Source organism: Merops nubicus, unplaced genomic scaffold (genome assembly GCF_000691845.1).
Source record: "Merops nubicus isolate BGI_N331 unplaced genomic scaffold, ASM69184v1 scaffold17780, whole genome shotgun sequence".
NCBI classification, from domain to species: Eukaryota; Metazoa; Chordata; class Aves; order Coraciiformes; family Meropidae; genus Merops; species Merops nubicus.
This window is the reverse complement of record NW_008583717.1, coordinates 8,787-26,693: the sequence shown is the minus strand read 5'-3', so window position 1 is coordinate 26,693 and position 17,907 is coordinate 8,787. Positions and strand designations below refer to the sequence as shown.

Below are 17,907 nucleotides of genomic sequence, written 5' to 3'. Positions count from 1 at the left end.
TTGTTTCCCTCTTTCCATCTTTTTAACGGTGGTTGTCTGCCTGCCCCTTTCTTGGTCTGTCCATTAACGTCATCCTAACGCTGTAACGCGCAGAGCAGAACTGAAGAGCTACCTGCTGCCTACCTCTCCCTTGTGGAAAGCTTGGTTGAATTGCAAGTGGGTTTTAGAAGATGGAATTTGTGAGAGGTGACTGATGCTATAGCTAATATGCCAGAAGCAATAGAAATTGTTATGCAAGCCAGCAGTTATGCAGGCAATTAGAAACCTTTAATTGACTCTTACTGAAATGCTGTCTGTAAAACACTTTGATAATGTTTCTCAGATGACTGTAAGTGATTTTTGTCCTTTAGATCAAGGGGACAGGCATCCAAACCGCAAAGCGAGGGGACAGCTGAGGACAAAGATAGAGTCTGGGGAAGGGACCATCCCCGTGCGCTCCACTACCACTATCCAGACGTGGGACGGCGTGTTGCAGGGGGAAAGGCTGCTCACCATGTCCTGCAGCGACAAGATCGCCAGGTGAGAGAGCCAACCATTGCTTCCTGGGCTACTGCTTTGTACTGCTGAACAACAAGGGAGGGTTCCACCATACCTGCAGTGAACGTGGAGGTTGTTTGGTTTGCTTCATTGCTTAGACGTAGTGTGGGGGTGGCTGTAAGTCCAGCGGTAAAGCTGAAGCTTCACCTGCAGTTGGTGTCAGACCTTCTGCAGGCTTCAGAGGCAAGGTGAAATAATTGTTTATTGTTCCAGCCAGTTCAAGTCACTAAAGCTTTGTTTTGTATTTATATCACTTGGAAATAGCATAGGTGCTCCTTCCTTTTATTTTTTTTTCCCCACTTCCCCTGCCTTCCCTTCCCTTCCCTTAAAGCACTACAGTATTAGCCAAACAGTGCAAAAAATATACTGCATTAGTTAAATTTGGATAACTTCCTCTGATGTTATACATCCTTGCCTTGTCATTGGAAATGTTCAAAGTCAGGTTGGACAGGGCTCTGAGCAACCTGCTCTAGTTGCAGATGTCCCTGTTTACTGCTGGGGGGTTGGACCAGATCACCTTTAAATGTCCCAAGCCAAATCAGTTGGATTCTATGATATCAAAGATACGTACATGTTCCATGTTCCATGGATAGATTTAGATTTGTATTGTTTTATACAGGGGAAAAGTGTTGCAGTTTAAAAAAAAAAATCTTAATTTAATTTCTGGTTTTTAACTTTAAAATAGTTTTATTTTTTGTTCAAATATTTTTACTGTAATTAAATACTTTGTTTCCTACAATTTTATTTACATCTTATCTGATTCCTTCTTTGTTCTCCTATTTGACAAAGAATTAAAGGCTATTTTTTTTTTCTAAATCATGAATGGTCAAATGATAACCCCCCAAAAAAACTGAGCAGCAGTATCCTTGAACAAGTATCAGAAGTATGGGGCAGTTGCAACATAAAATGAGTCTGTGTGTTTGCAGCCTCTGTGTTCTTGCAAAATAGATGAGAAATGCCAAGTTTTTCAGCTGATGATATTTTAGTTATTTTTTTAAAATAGCTCTACTGTTTTGTCGTGTTATAGTTATCCAGATGCAAAACTTATTAAGTATATTGAGTTGGAACTATTCTTGTGTGCTGCGTATGCCAGATACAGGAGGAAGGTGATGTAATTGCTTTGTTCCTCTAGATTTGTCTATTGTAATCAGCCTCTCTGCTGAAGGAAGATGTTTTACTTCAGTTTAAATCCCCCTAACATAAATGGAGAGGGCCTTTCAGAAGCTAGGATAGTGGGTTGGGGAGAGGTAATTCTACAAAAATGACATTTCAGTTTCTTTTATAAAGTTTTTGATAAAATTCACCAAATAAATTCCCCAGTTGCATGTGAGGGACTTCTCCCAGCCTCCCAACATGGTAATTGCGCCACATTCATTTGACTTCTTTTATCACTTTGGCATTGCTGTTAGTGCAAATAAAAAAAAATTAAGCTTTGTTGAGCTAGAACACATTTGATTGTTTTGTTGATTTTGTGTGATGCAGAACAGAATCCATCTCTTGCTTGCGTAGCTAGCTGTCACCTCTCCTTGGGGCTAATGGGAATAATTTTGTTTGTGCCAGTGAAGGAAGCAAATAGAACCCCTTGACACAGAACAAAGACTGTATGACGGGTAAGGAGGCCCAAATTTTCATATTCTTTTTTTTTTTCTTTTTTTTTTTTTTAAACATTTCCCTGACACTTATGACCGTGTTTTGTCCATTTACATTTGAAAGAATGCATTGCTCTGTAGTGTCCAGTAAGCCTGAGCCCTATGAGTTTCCACTGAGCTTTCCCAAAGGTTCAGAGTCTCATCCTGGAAAAGATGTACATAAATTCAGGGTGCAGGATTACACAAACAGGGAAACTCCCTGTATCTCAGCAACCTCATCTGTGTGGATGATCTATGTAATCAAAGCTGTTAATTCCAGCCTATGAGCACTTGGCTGCAGTATGCTCTCTAGCACTCTCCTGAGCCTGGTAGGAACTTCAGAAAAAATTTGTGAAAAACATGGAAAAGCCATGAGTGTAATCCTGTTTGGGTCAGAAGCATTAGAACAGGATTATCCTAGTGTTAATGGTGTTAGGGTGGTTTTTGTGACCAGAGTTACTGTTTATGGACTTTAATATACATGCATTTGTTTTCAATGTATCCTGACCTTACTGCATGGTGTGTTATGATGTCTATTTTTGTCATCCTCATTTTGATGTGTTTTTCCATCCACATCAATTTTAAGCTTTTTGGCTTCAAATAACCACTTGTCATGAAACATTCCAGTTGTAGCTAATGTCTTGCTCAGAAGAGCAAAATTTTTTTCCACCCCATTTCATTGGTTTGAAAAGTGTAAGAATTAAGAAGAGCTATGACATTAAGTCAAGTTATTAAAGGGGAATTCATCAGTGCTCTTCTACTCTAAAAAAAAGGAAAATATTATTTCTGATACTCTTTTGTGTGAAAGAACTTGCCTGCCATGGCCTTGTTTTGTGCTTTCCAGAGTGGAAAATCCAAATGGAAATTTGTAACTCGGTCTTTATTTCCCCAATGGCTTTGGCTTCTTGACCTTACCACCTAGTTTTCTGAGACTGATGAAGTTCCTTGGACACATCTTAAAATTCTACAGTCATAGGAAACCACTACCCAAGATGTAGCATCAAAGTAACAAGATGTGGCATCCTGTAACCTCTCAAACCAGTAACTTGAGTCTTGACTCAAATCCACAAGTCAGATCTGTGTGGTTGCCAACCTGGGTACAGCTACAAGGGAAGACAGATTCACTTCTCTGTGATTGTGTATCTGACCTCAGGATAAATAAATAAAAACATGTTTGTGAGAACTGGTGCTGTGAAAGACTGTGGCTTCTTGCACTTACGGATTTATAGTGTAGGCCTCTGATCAAGCCACTTGCTGTAAAAGAAGCTCTGACAACATATATGTTGATACCTGATTATGCTGTGGCTTCATGAATGGCATGGGCTGGTCTTAGAGATTCAGTTAATCTCTTAAGGAAACAAAAAGAAATTTGATTTAAAATCAGAAAGGAAACCAGCTTACAGTTAGCCGAATGAAGTCAGCTCTGTCTGTTTGTTCTGCCAGGTGATGAGAGTAAAGTCCAAATAGATGGATGTCCACAGCAAGCAGACGAGGGTCTGAGTCTTCTCAGCAGAAGTCTCCCTGCACATGATTGAGGAAGCACAGCGAACGTGGTTGCAAAGACACAAAAATGCTTGTCACCGAGCTATAGAGGTGAAGGCCACCACAGGGCTCTGCAGGCATCCCCGGGGATGCTGCTGGGGGGGCGCACAGCTCAGATGGCAGCTGTCTTGGGGAGTAATCCCAAAGACAGGCTTGGCTTACCATGGCAGCAGCAAGGTATCAAGTTCTTTTGTGTTGCAGCGCACACCAAGAGCTCTCCGTGACTGCTGTGCGTCCAAGAGGTGGGGCAACTTGTGTCTTCCCCCAAAGCCGCTGGGAGCCGCAGGCGCACGGGTCCCGCTAGCTCTGAGCAGAAGGCACTCCTGCTCTCAGTAACTGCCTGTGGGTTCTCCTGCATGGCTGTTGTTCCCTAGCTGCTGTCTGAGCTGGGTGTCTCCATCGGGGAGGAGGGCAGGAGATGCCTGTGAGGAGGCAAGATGCTCCTGGGGGTAGTCCGACACCACCTCACATGTTTACACCTTCTCTCCCTTGCCATCAGTTGCAAGTAAAAGACTGTCATAAACAAAATGCCTACTAAATAATTTTCCTTTTTTCATAGTCATTGCTGTTTATAAATTATATTAACAAGAGTAGCTCTTTGAAATTTAAGCACTTGATTTTTTCAGCCTTTGCAGCCTCCTCATTGTAGCTGTTGCAGGAGACTGTTCGTTTTCCTGTGATGAGCCCTGACACCAGTTCCTGGTGCACGCCACTGTACATGCAACACGTGGTGACTCCTTCCAAACTGCCATCTGCATAGAAATTATTGAGAGTGACACTAAGAGGTTTGATATTCACATCAAGTTTTATTGCTTACTGTTGTAGGCTCCCCTTGTTTCTGTGTTTTCTCTAAAATAATGCAAATAACAGAATCTCTATGCAGTTTGGGTTTGGAAAGTTCAAAGGAGATTCTTTACTTGATGCGTATATTTTTAACCTGTTTTTTTTTGTCAGGAGGTGTGCTAGCACACTCACTGAAAGTGCTGCTACAGAGTTCAATTTTACTTACCTCATCCTGTATCAAGAGTTGTGAAATCAAATATACGTCATGAAGAAATCAATAGATCTTTTAGGAATCCACTGCAGATACCCTTGCCTCTGAGCACATACTGGTCTAAAGCAGAAAAGTGGCAGCACAGCAAGGAAGAGAGAAATCCTCTTGATTTAGTGGTCAGTCTGGTTTCTCTGCCCTCTTTTTTTCAAATGCAGTCTGGTTGAGAACAGCACAAAGACTGAGAAAGTGTATCCATCCTCCAGGGTGTTATCAATAGGATCTAAATGGTGAATTTAGAATAGGAAACTGGTGAGTATAATAAATCTGTAAAATTCAGATTTCTCCAATCTGGTGCTGAAGTGCTGGGGTTAAACCCCCAGCCCTGAATGAGGGTTGGCATATGGATGATGTCCACAACCAGGCAAGATAGACCCCTCTGATTGATTTTCACCCAGGGTCTGGCCAGCCTTGGGTGGGAACTGATTAGGAGATCACCACCACGTGCCACCACCTTCCACATTAACTCAGAGGTGGGCCAAGAATAAGAGCTGACTCTGCTTGCAGGGGAGTTGGGGGGTTTGCCCACACAGTTTGTGTGGGTTCATGGTTATTGAAAGGGCTCACCAGCTCTTTATAGCAACTGAAGTTCCCAGGATGGTGGGGCAAGATTATGAGTCTGTCTCTGGGAAACTACTACATAACTGGACTCATTGCCTGGCTGTTTCCATCTCCCATGGCATGGTTCCTGCCTCAGCTTGCTCCCTTCCTCACACATTATGCAGTGACTGAGTGCACTGACTTGTTCTTCCCTCTAGTTGTCCAGCACTTTGGATCTCTGGTGTGTGATGTGGGAGTGGAGGGAGGAGTGTGGCTGCTGCTCTGCCTGTTAACACTAATATCCTTCTGTGTGGGGCAAGTGGTCAGCAGAAGAGGTGCTTGTCTATAAAGTCTCAGGTGAGAACACTACACACAGAGTATCATCTGTGTAAATAGTCAGAAGATGAACATTATTCATGTGCACAGACCTGCAAAGGCTGTCACTGGGGCCTGTAAAGGTGGAAGATGTAGTGGTTTAAAAAAGTATTTCCCACAAGATTACTTTGTAGATGAGGTAGAGGACACAGCAAAATCTTGGTGACAGGAAAAACTTTGTTTTTTTGGTGTCACTGTAGCTAAATGTGCATGGGGAACCCTGAACTGTAGGGGGACGTCGACAAGGAGACCCAGGTTGTAATTGCAGGGAGCCAGCTCAGCAATGTTTCTGAACTGGGTTTTGTTTTGCACCTGAAATGCCTCAGATCGCTCAATTTTTCATGGTAAACAAAAATAGTCAATGAAAAGCAAAGATTTTAGATAAGAAAAAAACTATATCAAAAAAGTTGATCTGCTGGTACAACTTTGATGGAAAGTTCTTAACAAATAAATAAACCTGATACCAAATAGAGCTGTATGTAATTACACATTATTTCTTTCTCATAGCAAGCAGTGAATATATGAACTAATGTATTTAGAGAGGAACAGTAAGAGGTTACTAAAAGGATATGTGCTATATCTTGGTCAGACCAGATAGAATGTATTGCTCCACACACAGTTTGCTCCATCTTGCATCATTTTGCTCAGCAGTGTCCCTGCTGGAACCAGTGAGATTCTCTGCAGGAGAAAGCATCTTTTGTCCATCCTCTTTCCTTTCTAAAAGCAAGCTAACTTTCAGCTCGGCTTGGGAGCGTGCACTCTGTAGTGTATTCTCTGATGGAGGAAGTGTGTTTTAGGAGACTCCCAGCACCTATGCCCAGGTGCTTTTTCCCTCCTGCATGCCACCTCTCCCTGCCTCTCAGCAGTGGTCTGGCAGCTGGAGCTATGCTGTGAACTGAGCTAGAGAAACTGCTGCTTCGAAATACAAGGCCTGGGTTTTGTGGTTTTGTTTTTTTTAAATCCTTGAGTCATGTCACTGATCTATTTTATGGAGAGCTGTACAAGCAATAAAGTTAGCGGGCTGAGGAGGATCAAGGTAGTGATAGGCAGCATCTTCTTCAGTCAGACTTGGAGCTGGGGAAATTATGGGCTGCAACTGCACACTTCCATAGCAGCTGCAGATTACAACATCTTTGACTGTCGTTCTCTTTATTTGTTTTTTAACTTTTGGATCTGCTCAATGGACAGGTAGTCAGATAAGGTTGTAGCTTCTTTTTCCTTGTCCCAGAAAAGCAGCAGTAGCTCATGAGTAGTGTTGGGAACACTGAACGTCCTATCCAGGTGGTAGTAAGGGCCATTGAAGTCTGTCAGCTGGCCTGTCTGAGGAGAAAGGAGAGCTGTGGTTTTCATATGCAGCTTTTGTTTCCCTTTTCATGCTTTAAGTACTTTCCTAATTATTGCTAGAAGAGCTTGAGAAATTTTGTCGTGTTGTCAGACATGGTAGGGCTTAAACATCACCTCGATGAGCTGCTGGTAGGGAGTGAACTAAACTGTCTGGTGACTCTGAATGACTCTTCTGTCTCGCAAAAGGCAGCTCAGAAGTAAAAGGCCAGTTCAGGATGAGTAAATATGCCTTTGCTTGAACTTTCTGGCATCATGTGAAGTTGTCTTTCCGTGTGCTGTGCATTGCTTGCAGAACTGCAGAGTTGAAGCTGAAAGTGTTGCATGCTGTGCCTGGCGCTGGGCTGTGTGTGTCCCTGTCTGCAGCAGTTGCCTCAGCTTCTCTGCCATTAGACAGCCAGCTCGTGGGCAGAGATCAGCCCCAAACCCATGCTCGTACTTGGCTGATGAGTAAATCACCATTAAATATAGTGAGATCTAAACCCCCAGCTCAAATCAAGGTCCCTGTACATAAGTACTGGAACTAAGTCTTGTGATTCATATGTTATATAAAAATAAAAGCAAATATTTTGAACGTCAGTTTACTTTGAAGTTTTTTAAAGGTTGTGAAAGAAAATTCTTGTAGTAAGTTTAAAACTAGAACACTCAGAATATGTAAAATACAGTTGTAAGAGGATTTTATGTTCATCTAAGACAAGCATCTCAGGTTTTTCCAGTGAGAAGTTTTACGTTGGAGGCTGTCTCCTTGCCTGCTGAGGTGTTCTTCCCCTTTGGCATATTTCTTGCCTAGGTGCCTTACTTTAGGCAATTCATTATCACCATTAATAACACGATGCAACATTCCTCTGCTTATGCTTGTGCTTCAGAGCTTTTCTCTGTTGCAAGCATGGTGCCATTTTCCTGCTTTAATGGTGAGAAAAGGTACTGCATGGCTCCAGTCTGCTCTATGGTCTGCTCAGTAGACTGGACCTGAGATCAGGTGATCTTATGTGGGAGCTCTGCATTTTTGCCTGTGGCCAGTGCAGGGGAGATTTCGACTGTTGAATGAGTGATGGGAGAGTTATCTTCAGTTCCCAGCTTCCTAAGCCATCAAATTCTCCTAACTGTGAGTACAGTGCCATGGCCAGGGTCTGTGACTTTGTTATAAACTGCATCTGAGCCTTGGAAGGTTTGAATTTGTGAGCTAGAATTATAATTGCTTCACTTACTTAAGCCTTTTCTGATACTACTTTTCATGTGAAGAAAAAATCCTTTGCTTAATTGTTTCTCTAGAAAGCCAACATTGACTTTCAATAAAATTTTCTGTAATAAATTTTGCCTTTTCTGCTCTGCACCTCATGGTTTGTAGTGAAATACAGAATTTGGCCCATTAACTTCAAAAGAAATTGTGGTTTCAGTAAACTTCAGGACTAGATTGACAGCATTTGTTGGCATGCATTTTGACAGTGCATGATTGTAAACTGGAAAGATGAGGCAGTTTCACCATTTCAAGAGGCAATGCCTGTGACCTTCTGGTCTTTGTTTAGCTTCTTCTCTGTTTATGCCTGTAATTGGTTTTAGTGTATGTGCTAGTGGAAGTGAGAAATTACTGTTTGACAGAAAGAAGTACAGTAGAAAAATGAAACAAGAAGACCTTGTCTGCACTTGCCTGCAGTCCTTCCTTTTGACTCTGTTACAATCTACAAAACTTTGGGTTTCATGTTGGTCTCTGTTACTGGCAGTTTCTTATACAAGTATGTGTTTCTGTAAATAAGTATATGGGTTTTTCTTATAACAAAGCTAGTTATATAAGCCTAGCTACCATCCAGCCCTGCCTAATCAATGTTAAGAGATTGAGGCGTTGGTTGTATGGATGGTTTCTGCAGCAAGCCAGATGCTCCAAATCCAGCACTCCAGAGTACGTACTGCAGTACTAAACATGATGCAGCCAGCGTGTGGGCAGTCACAGAGTGCCTCTTGTAATACCAGTTCATACACTTCACTTTGGGAAAGCTGGTTCAGGTGTCCACACTCTTCCTCCCCCTCTTCTTTTAATTAAAAGAAGTTGAGCAAGACAAACTTCAGCTTTCATTTCTCTGACATGTTTTCCATGTCAGAGAAGGTCACCAAGAGAGGAGGCAGCAAAACACAAGCTCTGTAAATACTGAAGGCTGAAGGAAGGAAAAGGGTCTGACAGAGTTTTTACTTACGGAGCTAGGGCTTGCCAGAGGAATGCTTTGGCCTTTTTAAAATGTCCATCCATCACTCGGGTACTGTTCACAAAAAGTAAAAAGTGATGTGCCTCACTGAAGGAAGTTCAGTGTGTGTGTCTGCAAGTTTCAGATACAACTGTAAGACCTCAGTTTGCAATGCTCAGTCTTGAATTCTTTCCAGATGTTTGTTTGTAGCAGTCCATCTGCTTTTCTATGCTTGATGTAGTTAATACTGCAAATAGCAAGAAAATACTATTGCGATTCATTTGGCACTTGAAATACCTCTGTGCTTACAAAATTCTAGTCATGGTAAGGTCTTTAGAAAGGCATCTTGGTTCTGGGAAGCAATCATTTTCACTTGATAGCTTTACTCTGACATTGATTACTGATTGCTTTTTCTGTGTTATACAAAAAATGCCTTTATTCAACGTAGAATATGCCATACTTTTTTATTAGCACAATATTTTTACTCATTCACTGGGGCCAGCTTTTTTAATGACAGGTGAGTAAGCTAATGCACATTACCTCCATTTTCATCCCCAGTAAAGATATGCAAAGAAACTGCTTTCTTGGATTGCAGTTTTTATTTTACCCTTTTTAAAAAAAAACATTTTTGCAAGTCTTGTAGCCAGCGTGTAGTTCTGTTTTTGCAGTAGTGAAGCAGTTGTGCTATACATTTTCTAGCTGGAACTGATGATTTGTAGCTGTGCCATCTCAGCACAAGCTGCAAGAAATGCTGGTAGCAACACGTGAGTTCTCTGTTTTCCTAGGGGAACCCTGCAGCTCAGCTGAGGATGGGCATTTTAATAAGGACAACCATTCTGTAGGAGCACAAGAGCTTCCATTGTGCTCATCTGTTTTGTTCAAGCATCAAAAGAAACTTTCCTGCTGCTTGTGTCTGGGTGTTGCAGTTGTATACCAGTATCCTCTTTGATAGTGCCAGGCTGTTTGCAAGTACACCTCAGAGAAAAGGACAGTGAAAACACTCTGCAGGAGACCTGGAGATTTTTAAAAGCACTTTGTATGACTGTTACAGATTGAGACACAAAATTTGATCAGATGAACATAGCTACAAAAAAAAGTCAGTATTTTGCTCCTATGCATGCTATATCCCTGTCACTGAACCTGATCCAGTGAAGGTCACAGTGATGCAGATGGGGATTTATGGTTGGCATCTGTGAAGCAGCTAAAGTGAGCAAAGAGTATATGCACTGCGCGTATTTTCGCTTTTCAGATTCTGTTCTCACCTTGCCCTTGGATATTCCAAGCAACTACTTAGGTCCTTTCTTTCTGGCAGCAGGGTGTGAGCATTTTGGCTGGGATGTCAAGGACAAGCTTTTCCCTCTGGTGTTGAGGTGCTCAGGTCTTGCAGACACCATCCTTCTTGTGCTCTGGGAAGGATGGTTTGCCCACTGCCAGCTGTCTTTTCGAGGCATCCGCTACTATTCTGACTGAGGGTCTCACATTTTGGCTTCCTCTGATTGAGTGAGCCTGTCCATCTATGGCATTAGGGTGCTGGAGAATGCATCACCAGGCATGTTAGTGGGGAAGAAAAGTTGGCTTCTGCTCCTGAAGTGGGTGCTGACAGTAGACCTGTCACTTTAGGTCATCTTGCTCAGGATTTTGTTGAGTATTCCATAAGCTGATCTCTGAAATTCTGGCAGGTGTCACAGCTATGCTACTATAGTCAAGTGCTGGTCGAGAGGAAGAGTTGAAAGTCTGGTCCATTGTGATTGAGTGCTGTTATGTCTGGCAGATGTTACTTGTTCCATTAAAAAGAAAGTGTTGTGTTTTTTTTTTTGTTTTGTTTTGTTTTGTTTTTCCCTCCCTCTTAGGTGGAACGTATTGGGTATTCAAGGAGCCTTACTTAGCCTCTTTGTGGAGCCAATTTACTTCTCTAGCATCATCTTGGGGAGTTTATATCATGGGGATCATCTATCCAGAGCCGTATACCAGAGGATAGCAGAGATAGAAGATCTACCACCTCTTTATACACTCAACAGACCTTTACTTAGTGGCAAGTATCTAATGGAGAAGGCCGTGCCGGTAACTAAGTCTGTTCCAGTAGCAATGTGATTTTGCAGTTCTCAAAACCTCTCCAATTATGTACTGTGAGTAAACTGCTTTCTGGTTACAACAGAGAAGTTGTGTAACAACAAGAAGTAAGCATATGGATGCTCGGTCAGAAATGCCATAGCAAGGACCCTTCCTGATTTAAAAGGTGGAAAGAACTGGGGTTTGGAACCTTTGGACGTAGTTTCACATAATAGCTGCCTGGAGCGTGCCCTAGCAATCTGTGAGGCAAGTTGAAGGCCCTGGCTTAGGGAAGCCTCTTCCCACCCCTGAAATAGTGTGTTAGCTCTCACTGTTGCTTCTCTTGCCATTGCAGATGTTTGTTGAACAGCTACATCATTAATCAGTATACCAAGATAGACACATTTGGTTCACAATTTCTAGCTCAATAACCACCTAAAACTGGATGGAGAGAACATCTCAGCTGCCATTGGTTGTATTTTCTTTCTATCATCGATCTCTGTTTGATGCAGCATTAGCTTTAATTAGCATGGCACCCAACTTGTTTGCATGACCCAGTAATCATAGTATTTTAATTCCCACTCTGTAGGTTAATGCACAAATGCTGCATTTGGAGCCTGCTGGCACATTCTTTGGGAATATTTTTAATAGAATATTGAATGTGTCTGACAGCAATATGGCCAAGCCCCAGCTGGTGTAGTTAGTGGTTGTTTTTCACAGCTGCTCTTGAACACTGCAGGACCGTTCCCTGGCTCTGTGCTGATCCCAGGCTCTAGCGGGGCTGAGGGGAATGGCAGCATTTGCATTAACAAGTCGTCACTTCTCATGGAGCTGTAACTTTCAAAGGAAAGTTCGGAATTGTCTTAAATTCTGAAACTGCTAGTTACAGTAATGCTGTGAAAGCTTTAAACCTGAAATCTCTTATCCTCCCTCTTGGTGTCTGCATTGCTTTGTTCTGCAGAGCTTGGCTTTTTTGGCACGTGTCTGTTCATTTTCCAAGGAAAAAAGGTCAGTCTTTTAAAGCGTGCTTAAAGTTAGACATGAATTTTTAAAATAGATTGAGGGAGGGAGTGGGGAGAAGAACATTGAACAACCAGCCTTTCTTTAGATAGAAAGGTAATTAATAAGGATTCCCTGAACTAGGATGTATTAAAACAGCTAACATATTTGACCTTAGATTAGCACGAAAGTAACAGTTAGAACATTCACAGTGCTAAATATTTAGTATTCTGTGGGCATAGCAGCTGACTGTTTCTGCCTGATTTTTAGAAATTTTCATCAAGAGAACAGGTTTGGGGTGGGGTATTCACCTTGGTTTTCCCCCACTTACACACTTTCCAGGTGTACTCAGAGTCTTCAGCTGTGTTGGCTCTTCCCAAGGAGACCATCTTCATCCAAATGTACATTAAGTCTGTTTTTAAGGTAGACATCAAACAGACAGGCCTTCTGCTCCCTTGGTTTTCTAATAGTGTCATATTGGCCATCTTCAGTTACTAAGGCAGTTTATTTTTTTGAGTTGTCCCCAATATTGCGGCATATACATCTGTGTCCAGTAGAGTGGTATCGTAGTTGCTGCAGCCTTCCTGGTGCAGATGTCATGTTTATTGACTGGTGGTTCTCTGGCACACCAGTTCTGCATTGGCCACCTTTTAAATCCCAAGGAACTTGTGTGGTTTCTGATGAGAGGTCATCTACCATGACTGCTGTTCCTGCTGCCTCATCTTCGGTTTACTCAAACATGGTCGAATATTGTCTGGGTGCCGTAACCGGTGTTTGCTTATTTCATACACATCTACTAGAACTACTTCCACTGGCATCACAGTTGGAGATGTCTCCTCTGGCACCTCTGTGAAGAGGGGCTCTGCCCTGGGAACCCAGCCATCATTTTGCAAAACACTCAGTCGTTCTTTGTACACATGAAGCCTTCAACCACCACAGCAAGTGTGGTTATTATCATAGCTCCAGCACTCCTCTGACTATGTCTACATTTGCATTTTTATTTATTTATTTTTAACAAAGAGAGATCCTTTAGCTGAACATTTAGTCATTTTTTTGGCTTTTTCCTTGGTACCTTTCCCTCCAGTTCACATTAGTGTTTTTCAGCTATATCCTTTTTAGTGAAGCTTTTTTGAGCTTTGTCCTCACAGAACTGTCAAGTTTTATTATTTATCTAAGCACTGGCACAAAGAGCTGTGACCTTTGCTTTTGGTTATTATACCCCATTATAATAATATTCATCAATAAGTTCTGAGCAGTGTTCTCTGAATAGCTTAGTTCTGTCAGTTTGGGAAGGAGAATAAAACATTTTACTTTCTGTCCTTGCTTTCTCTGCCACTACTTGTTTCAGCTTATTGTGCTATGTTTGTGTCTAGATTTTGAGGGAGAAGATATGATCCACCTAAAGTGTTACCAGACGCTTTGCTTTTGAGGTGACCTTTATTCCCTCTCTGTGCTACCTGTGGTCCACCTTCAGTGACTCTTTTGCCATCTCTCCAGGGTTTGTGCAGATAATCAAGCAGCTGAACAGGGTGGTGTTAAAATCTGTTTGAAATTCTGGGGTTTTAAAATTTATTCATCAAAATAACCTAAGGAATGCAATTGCCATGGAAATGTAGTGCCTACTGCATGTTTGGCTTCCTCATCTTTATTTGATTTGCTTGTGAAGTCACACGTGTCTGAGTAGCTGATAGGGCACGAGCAGGCTGAGGGAGCAAACGCTGATTTGCAGTACTCAGACTGTATCTGATCCTTGTACTTGTTCAGTAGTGTGCAGAACGAAAGCAAAGGTAATAGTATAGATATAATGAAACAAAAAATGTGACTGACTCACTTGTCATGTGGTGGGGATTTCTTAGCCCTCTTGCCTCAGTAGTTTTGGTAAAACTGATTTTTGATTAAGACGTTTGTCAGCATGGGTCTGTTTCACATAAGCTTCACCAAAGCAGCCTGACTTCACAAGTTTTTGGAGACTCAAGCTGCAGAAATTGATGAGGACTTTTTGACTCTCATCTTGTCATAAAGACCTGCTTTTGCTGGGTCTTCCTCCAGTGTTGCTTCTGTGATATTCTTTATGGTGCCTGCTCAGCAGGGGCTGTGCTGCCTGCCTTTCAGGTTGATCAGCGTGTGGATCCCAGATCCCATCCTGCTATATTTCAGCTCCTGGATGCATTTGTCCTACAAAAAATCAGAAGAGATCTCTTAAGGAAAACTTTTGTTCCAATTCTCAGTTTTTTCAGCTTTTATTTTAAGAAAATGGGGAGTGGCTGGGTTATTTTCCATTATTTAGTTATTCACTTAATTACTGGTTATCAGTCATAGTGACCAAGTTGACATAAACCAAGTGTAAAAACACAACAGCTTCAGGAGGTTTGATATGACTGATATTTCAAAATGTTTATTTATTAAATGAGGAATTGTTTATAATAAGGAATTTCACTATGTTGTTCAGACCTCGCAGGGCTCGCACGCTTTCACAGGGCTGGGCCCAGAGGTGCTGTGAGGCCCAGGCCAAGTGAGCCAGTCCTGTGCTTGGGTTCCTGAAGTTGGCTTAACTTTGTTTATTAGATAATGTTTCAAGTATCAGCAAGAAATGCATCCTGCGGCAACACTTCTGTTCAGCTTATACAAATTTGCTATATTTTGTGAAGTGTAGGACCTAACCAAACTTGGGAGTAGGTTTGAAATAGGCTCTCAGTGAGAGCTGCATTTAAAGTAAAAATGGGATCTTCACTTTTTAGAAAGAAAAAATTTCCCTATTCCTTTTTTCTCTCTTGGTGAGAAAACTAGGACATCTTAAAGGTAGAGTTTTGCTGCCTCTGTAGTGTCTGCAGGCTCAAAATCAATGTGCTCCTCAGCTTTTCCACAGCACACACAACCTAAACCCCGACTTGTGGCCCTGGCTGCTGCCTGCGAGCACCGAGTGCTGTCCTGCTGCACGTGCAGGAGAGGAGTTGCACATGGATGGCAGCAGCTGCTGTGATCTTCAAGCACAATACTCTGGTCATTATATACAGTGCCTCTCTGCAGCATTAGGGTGCCCTGGAGGAATAAAACCTGCCTCAGGCAGGCTGGGCAGGCAGCTCGCCTTGCTTCACACTGGGATTAGACTGCTGGTGGATTTGCTTTTCCATCAGAAGCTGTATTTGAGAGGTGTGGCACACCCATTTTGAAATGAGATAATCTAAGTTTTTACAACTGCAGAGTGAAAGTGAATTGTTGGGAGAGTTACAACTGCCAAAACCTCATGGTATCTGCTTTTTCCTACGCTCATCCTGCTTCTGAGTTGACTCTGAGAGCAGTGATTTCTTGTGCAGGAGCAGAGCAACTTGTTTTCTGCTTCGCAGTTATTTGCAGGTTAATAATTAGTTCATTGATTTGCCCTGTACGCAAGACCAGATCCTCCTGAGATGGATGTGGCAAAGCACTCATGTTCCTGTCCCCATGGGCCTTTGCCACAGACCTCTCTACCATCCACTCTGCTGTGGAGGCCGGTTTCTCATGGCCCCAGTGATGCATGCTTGCCCTGCTAGGAAGGTCAGAAGGAGAGAGCACTTCAGTCAGCGTGAGAATGAGATGTGCATGGCAATACCACTGTGGGCCTGTGAAAAGTCTGCAGGAGAAGGTCCTCGGAATACAAGACTGCTTTGCCATGTGTGTTTCAGTAGCTCTGCTGTATTGCTCACTCCCCTGTAAAAAAAGAGAAGTCAAGAGTTAGTATTTACTATTGTCATTAAACATTGCTTTTCTTTCAGGTATTAGCAATGCAGAAGCACGTCAGCCTGGGAAAGCGCCAAACTTCAGTGTGAACTGGACGGTAGGAGACGCTGGTCTGGAAGTGATTAACGCCACCACGGGCAAGGACGAGCTGGGGCGCGCGTCTCGCCTGTGCAAGCACGCCCTCTACAGCCGCTGGCTGCGCGTCCACGCCAAGGTGCGTCTCCCAGGGCGCTAGACTGTACACTCCTTCCTGCTGCTTTCCCTGGTCAGAAGCTACTTTTAGAGCCTGCTTTAAGCTGAGCCTGACGTTAGCTACTGCTCCATGTAGTAATGGAACAGAAAAATGCTTTTGTTTAGCTTACTCTCTAATTTGATGTTGGCTGGTCCAAAACGCATGCAAGAATCTAATAATCATTGGTTTATAGCTAAGTAAACGATGGGTGCCGTATCCTTTGAGCTTGCTTTCTCATCTTAATTATTTGGAAGAACAATCCCAGTTTCACTGAGATCGAACAACCTGAAGTTTTGCTCTGTCCTGTGAGAAAGAAAAGCTACGAGAAAGCATCTGTCAGTGGCTTTTCAGTGTTTAGATTTCTTCCCTCGAAGGAAGGTGATAATCTAGAGCAAGCAAAAAGCAGATTGAGCTGTGATGGCTGCAGGGAGAAGAACTGTGTACTTGTCTCTTTTTTCCTTAACATCTGGTTTAGTCATTTGTTACCTTGTTTAAATGGTAGTTCTTTTAATAACTCAGTCACTCTCAAACTGTTGGGCTTAATAATTTGTCTCTTCTTTGCTCGTCTTTAATCCACACAGCTTTCCTGCAGCTTGCGCTCGAAGATCCTCAAGCCTAACCTGTACCACGACACCAAACAAGGAGCCACTGAGTATCAAACTGCCAAAGAGTGCTTGTTTAAAGCGTTCCTGAAGGCAGGACTTGGAGCGTGGGTGGAGAAGCCCATAGAGCAGGATCAGTTTTCTCTCACGGTCTAATTCACAGACTGCACATCACTTTGGAAAAGGGGTGGTTCTGGAAATTCCTGGTGTCCAGCATTGCTTTCTGGCATCTCCACAGCCATCAAAACATCTTTTTACCATTTGGAGTTTTTCGTGGGGTTTTTTTGTTTGTTTGTTTTTTTGGTTTTTTGTTTTTTTTTTTTTTTTTTGTTTTTTGTTTTTGTTAAACTTCATAGTTACTCTTTCTGTTTTGCCTGAGTATTGAAAATTGATGATGATCTGACACAATTGTATATGTTGTTACGGGAAGGTCATTTGTTGTGCATTTTTAGAAATACTTTTACTGTAGAAAACTTGCAGTAAGGCTGCCCTTAAAGTACACAATGACTCATTTTTTCTGGGTTAAAATAGTTTCTTCAGTGTCATCAAGTGCATGAAGAAATGGAAGTTTCTCTAGGTTTTACACCACACTTTTAGGAAGCAGCTGATATTTTTTTTTTTTTTTAAAAAAAAGAAAATAGGTGACAAAGCTGATTCTACTCCTCTGTTAACTTGTTTTTAAACTGCAGGTATTTCTAGCATCTAGACCACAGAGCCAGAATGGAGTGTGGACAGGTAGTTTTCCCCCCCTTTCCTTGCTCTTTAAAAACAGCTGCTGAAAATCTTGTCTTTGATGTATGTATTTATTAGTCTGTGATCCAGTTTTTAACATACAGCTTTTTATTCTGTTTTTAAAAATACATTTACCTCCCATTTACACACTTTGTGAGGTCTTCATTTTTTTTACCATTATGAACTGGAAATAGCAGAATAATTTTTTTTAAAGTTAAGAAGCTTAGTCAACAATGTGCAGAAACCTGTTTAGGAGTATGTCATTTGTATATCCCAGGAACTCATCAGAAAACAGTAGCAACTGTAACAGTAATATGACAACTTTAAGAAAAAAAAAAAAGAAATGCTCATTTTAAGGGCACTGAGCCTGAATTGCCAAAACCAG

The 17,907-nt window shown here is 42.1% G+C and overlaps 1 protein-coding gene across 1 annotated transcript in view; it reads left to right on the top strand.

Annotated features, from left to right (window-relative positions):
* ADARB1 (adenosine deaminase, RNA-specific, B1) overlaps positions 1–17,058 on the top strand; it is a gene marked incomplete at its 5' end in the record, with an annotated part of 21,016 nt that extends 3,958 nt beyond the window's left edge. The window contains 4 exons of the mRNA XM_008941975.1: positions 351–519; positions 11,042–11,223; positions 15,992–16,170; positions 16,770–17,058. Coding sequence (XP_008940223.1) covers positions 351–519; positions 11,042–11,223; positions 15,992–16,170; positions 16,770–16,946 — 707 coding nt within the window. The remainder of the gene's footprint in view (positions 1–350; positions 520–11,041; positions 11,224–15,991; positions 16,171–16,769) is intronic.
* Positions 17,059–17,907: the final 849 nt, after the last annotated feature.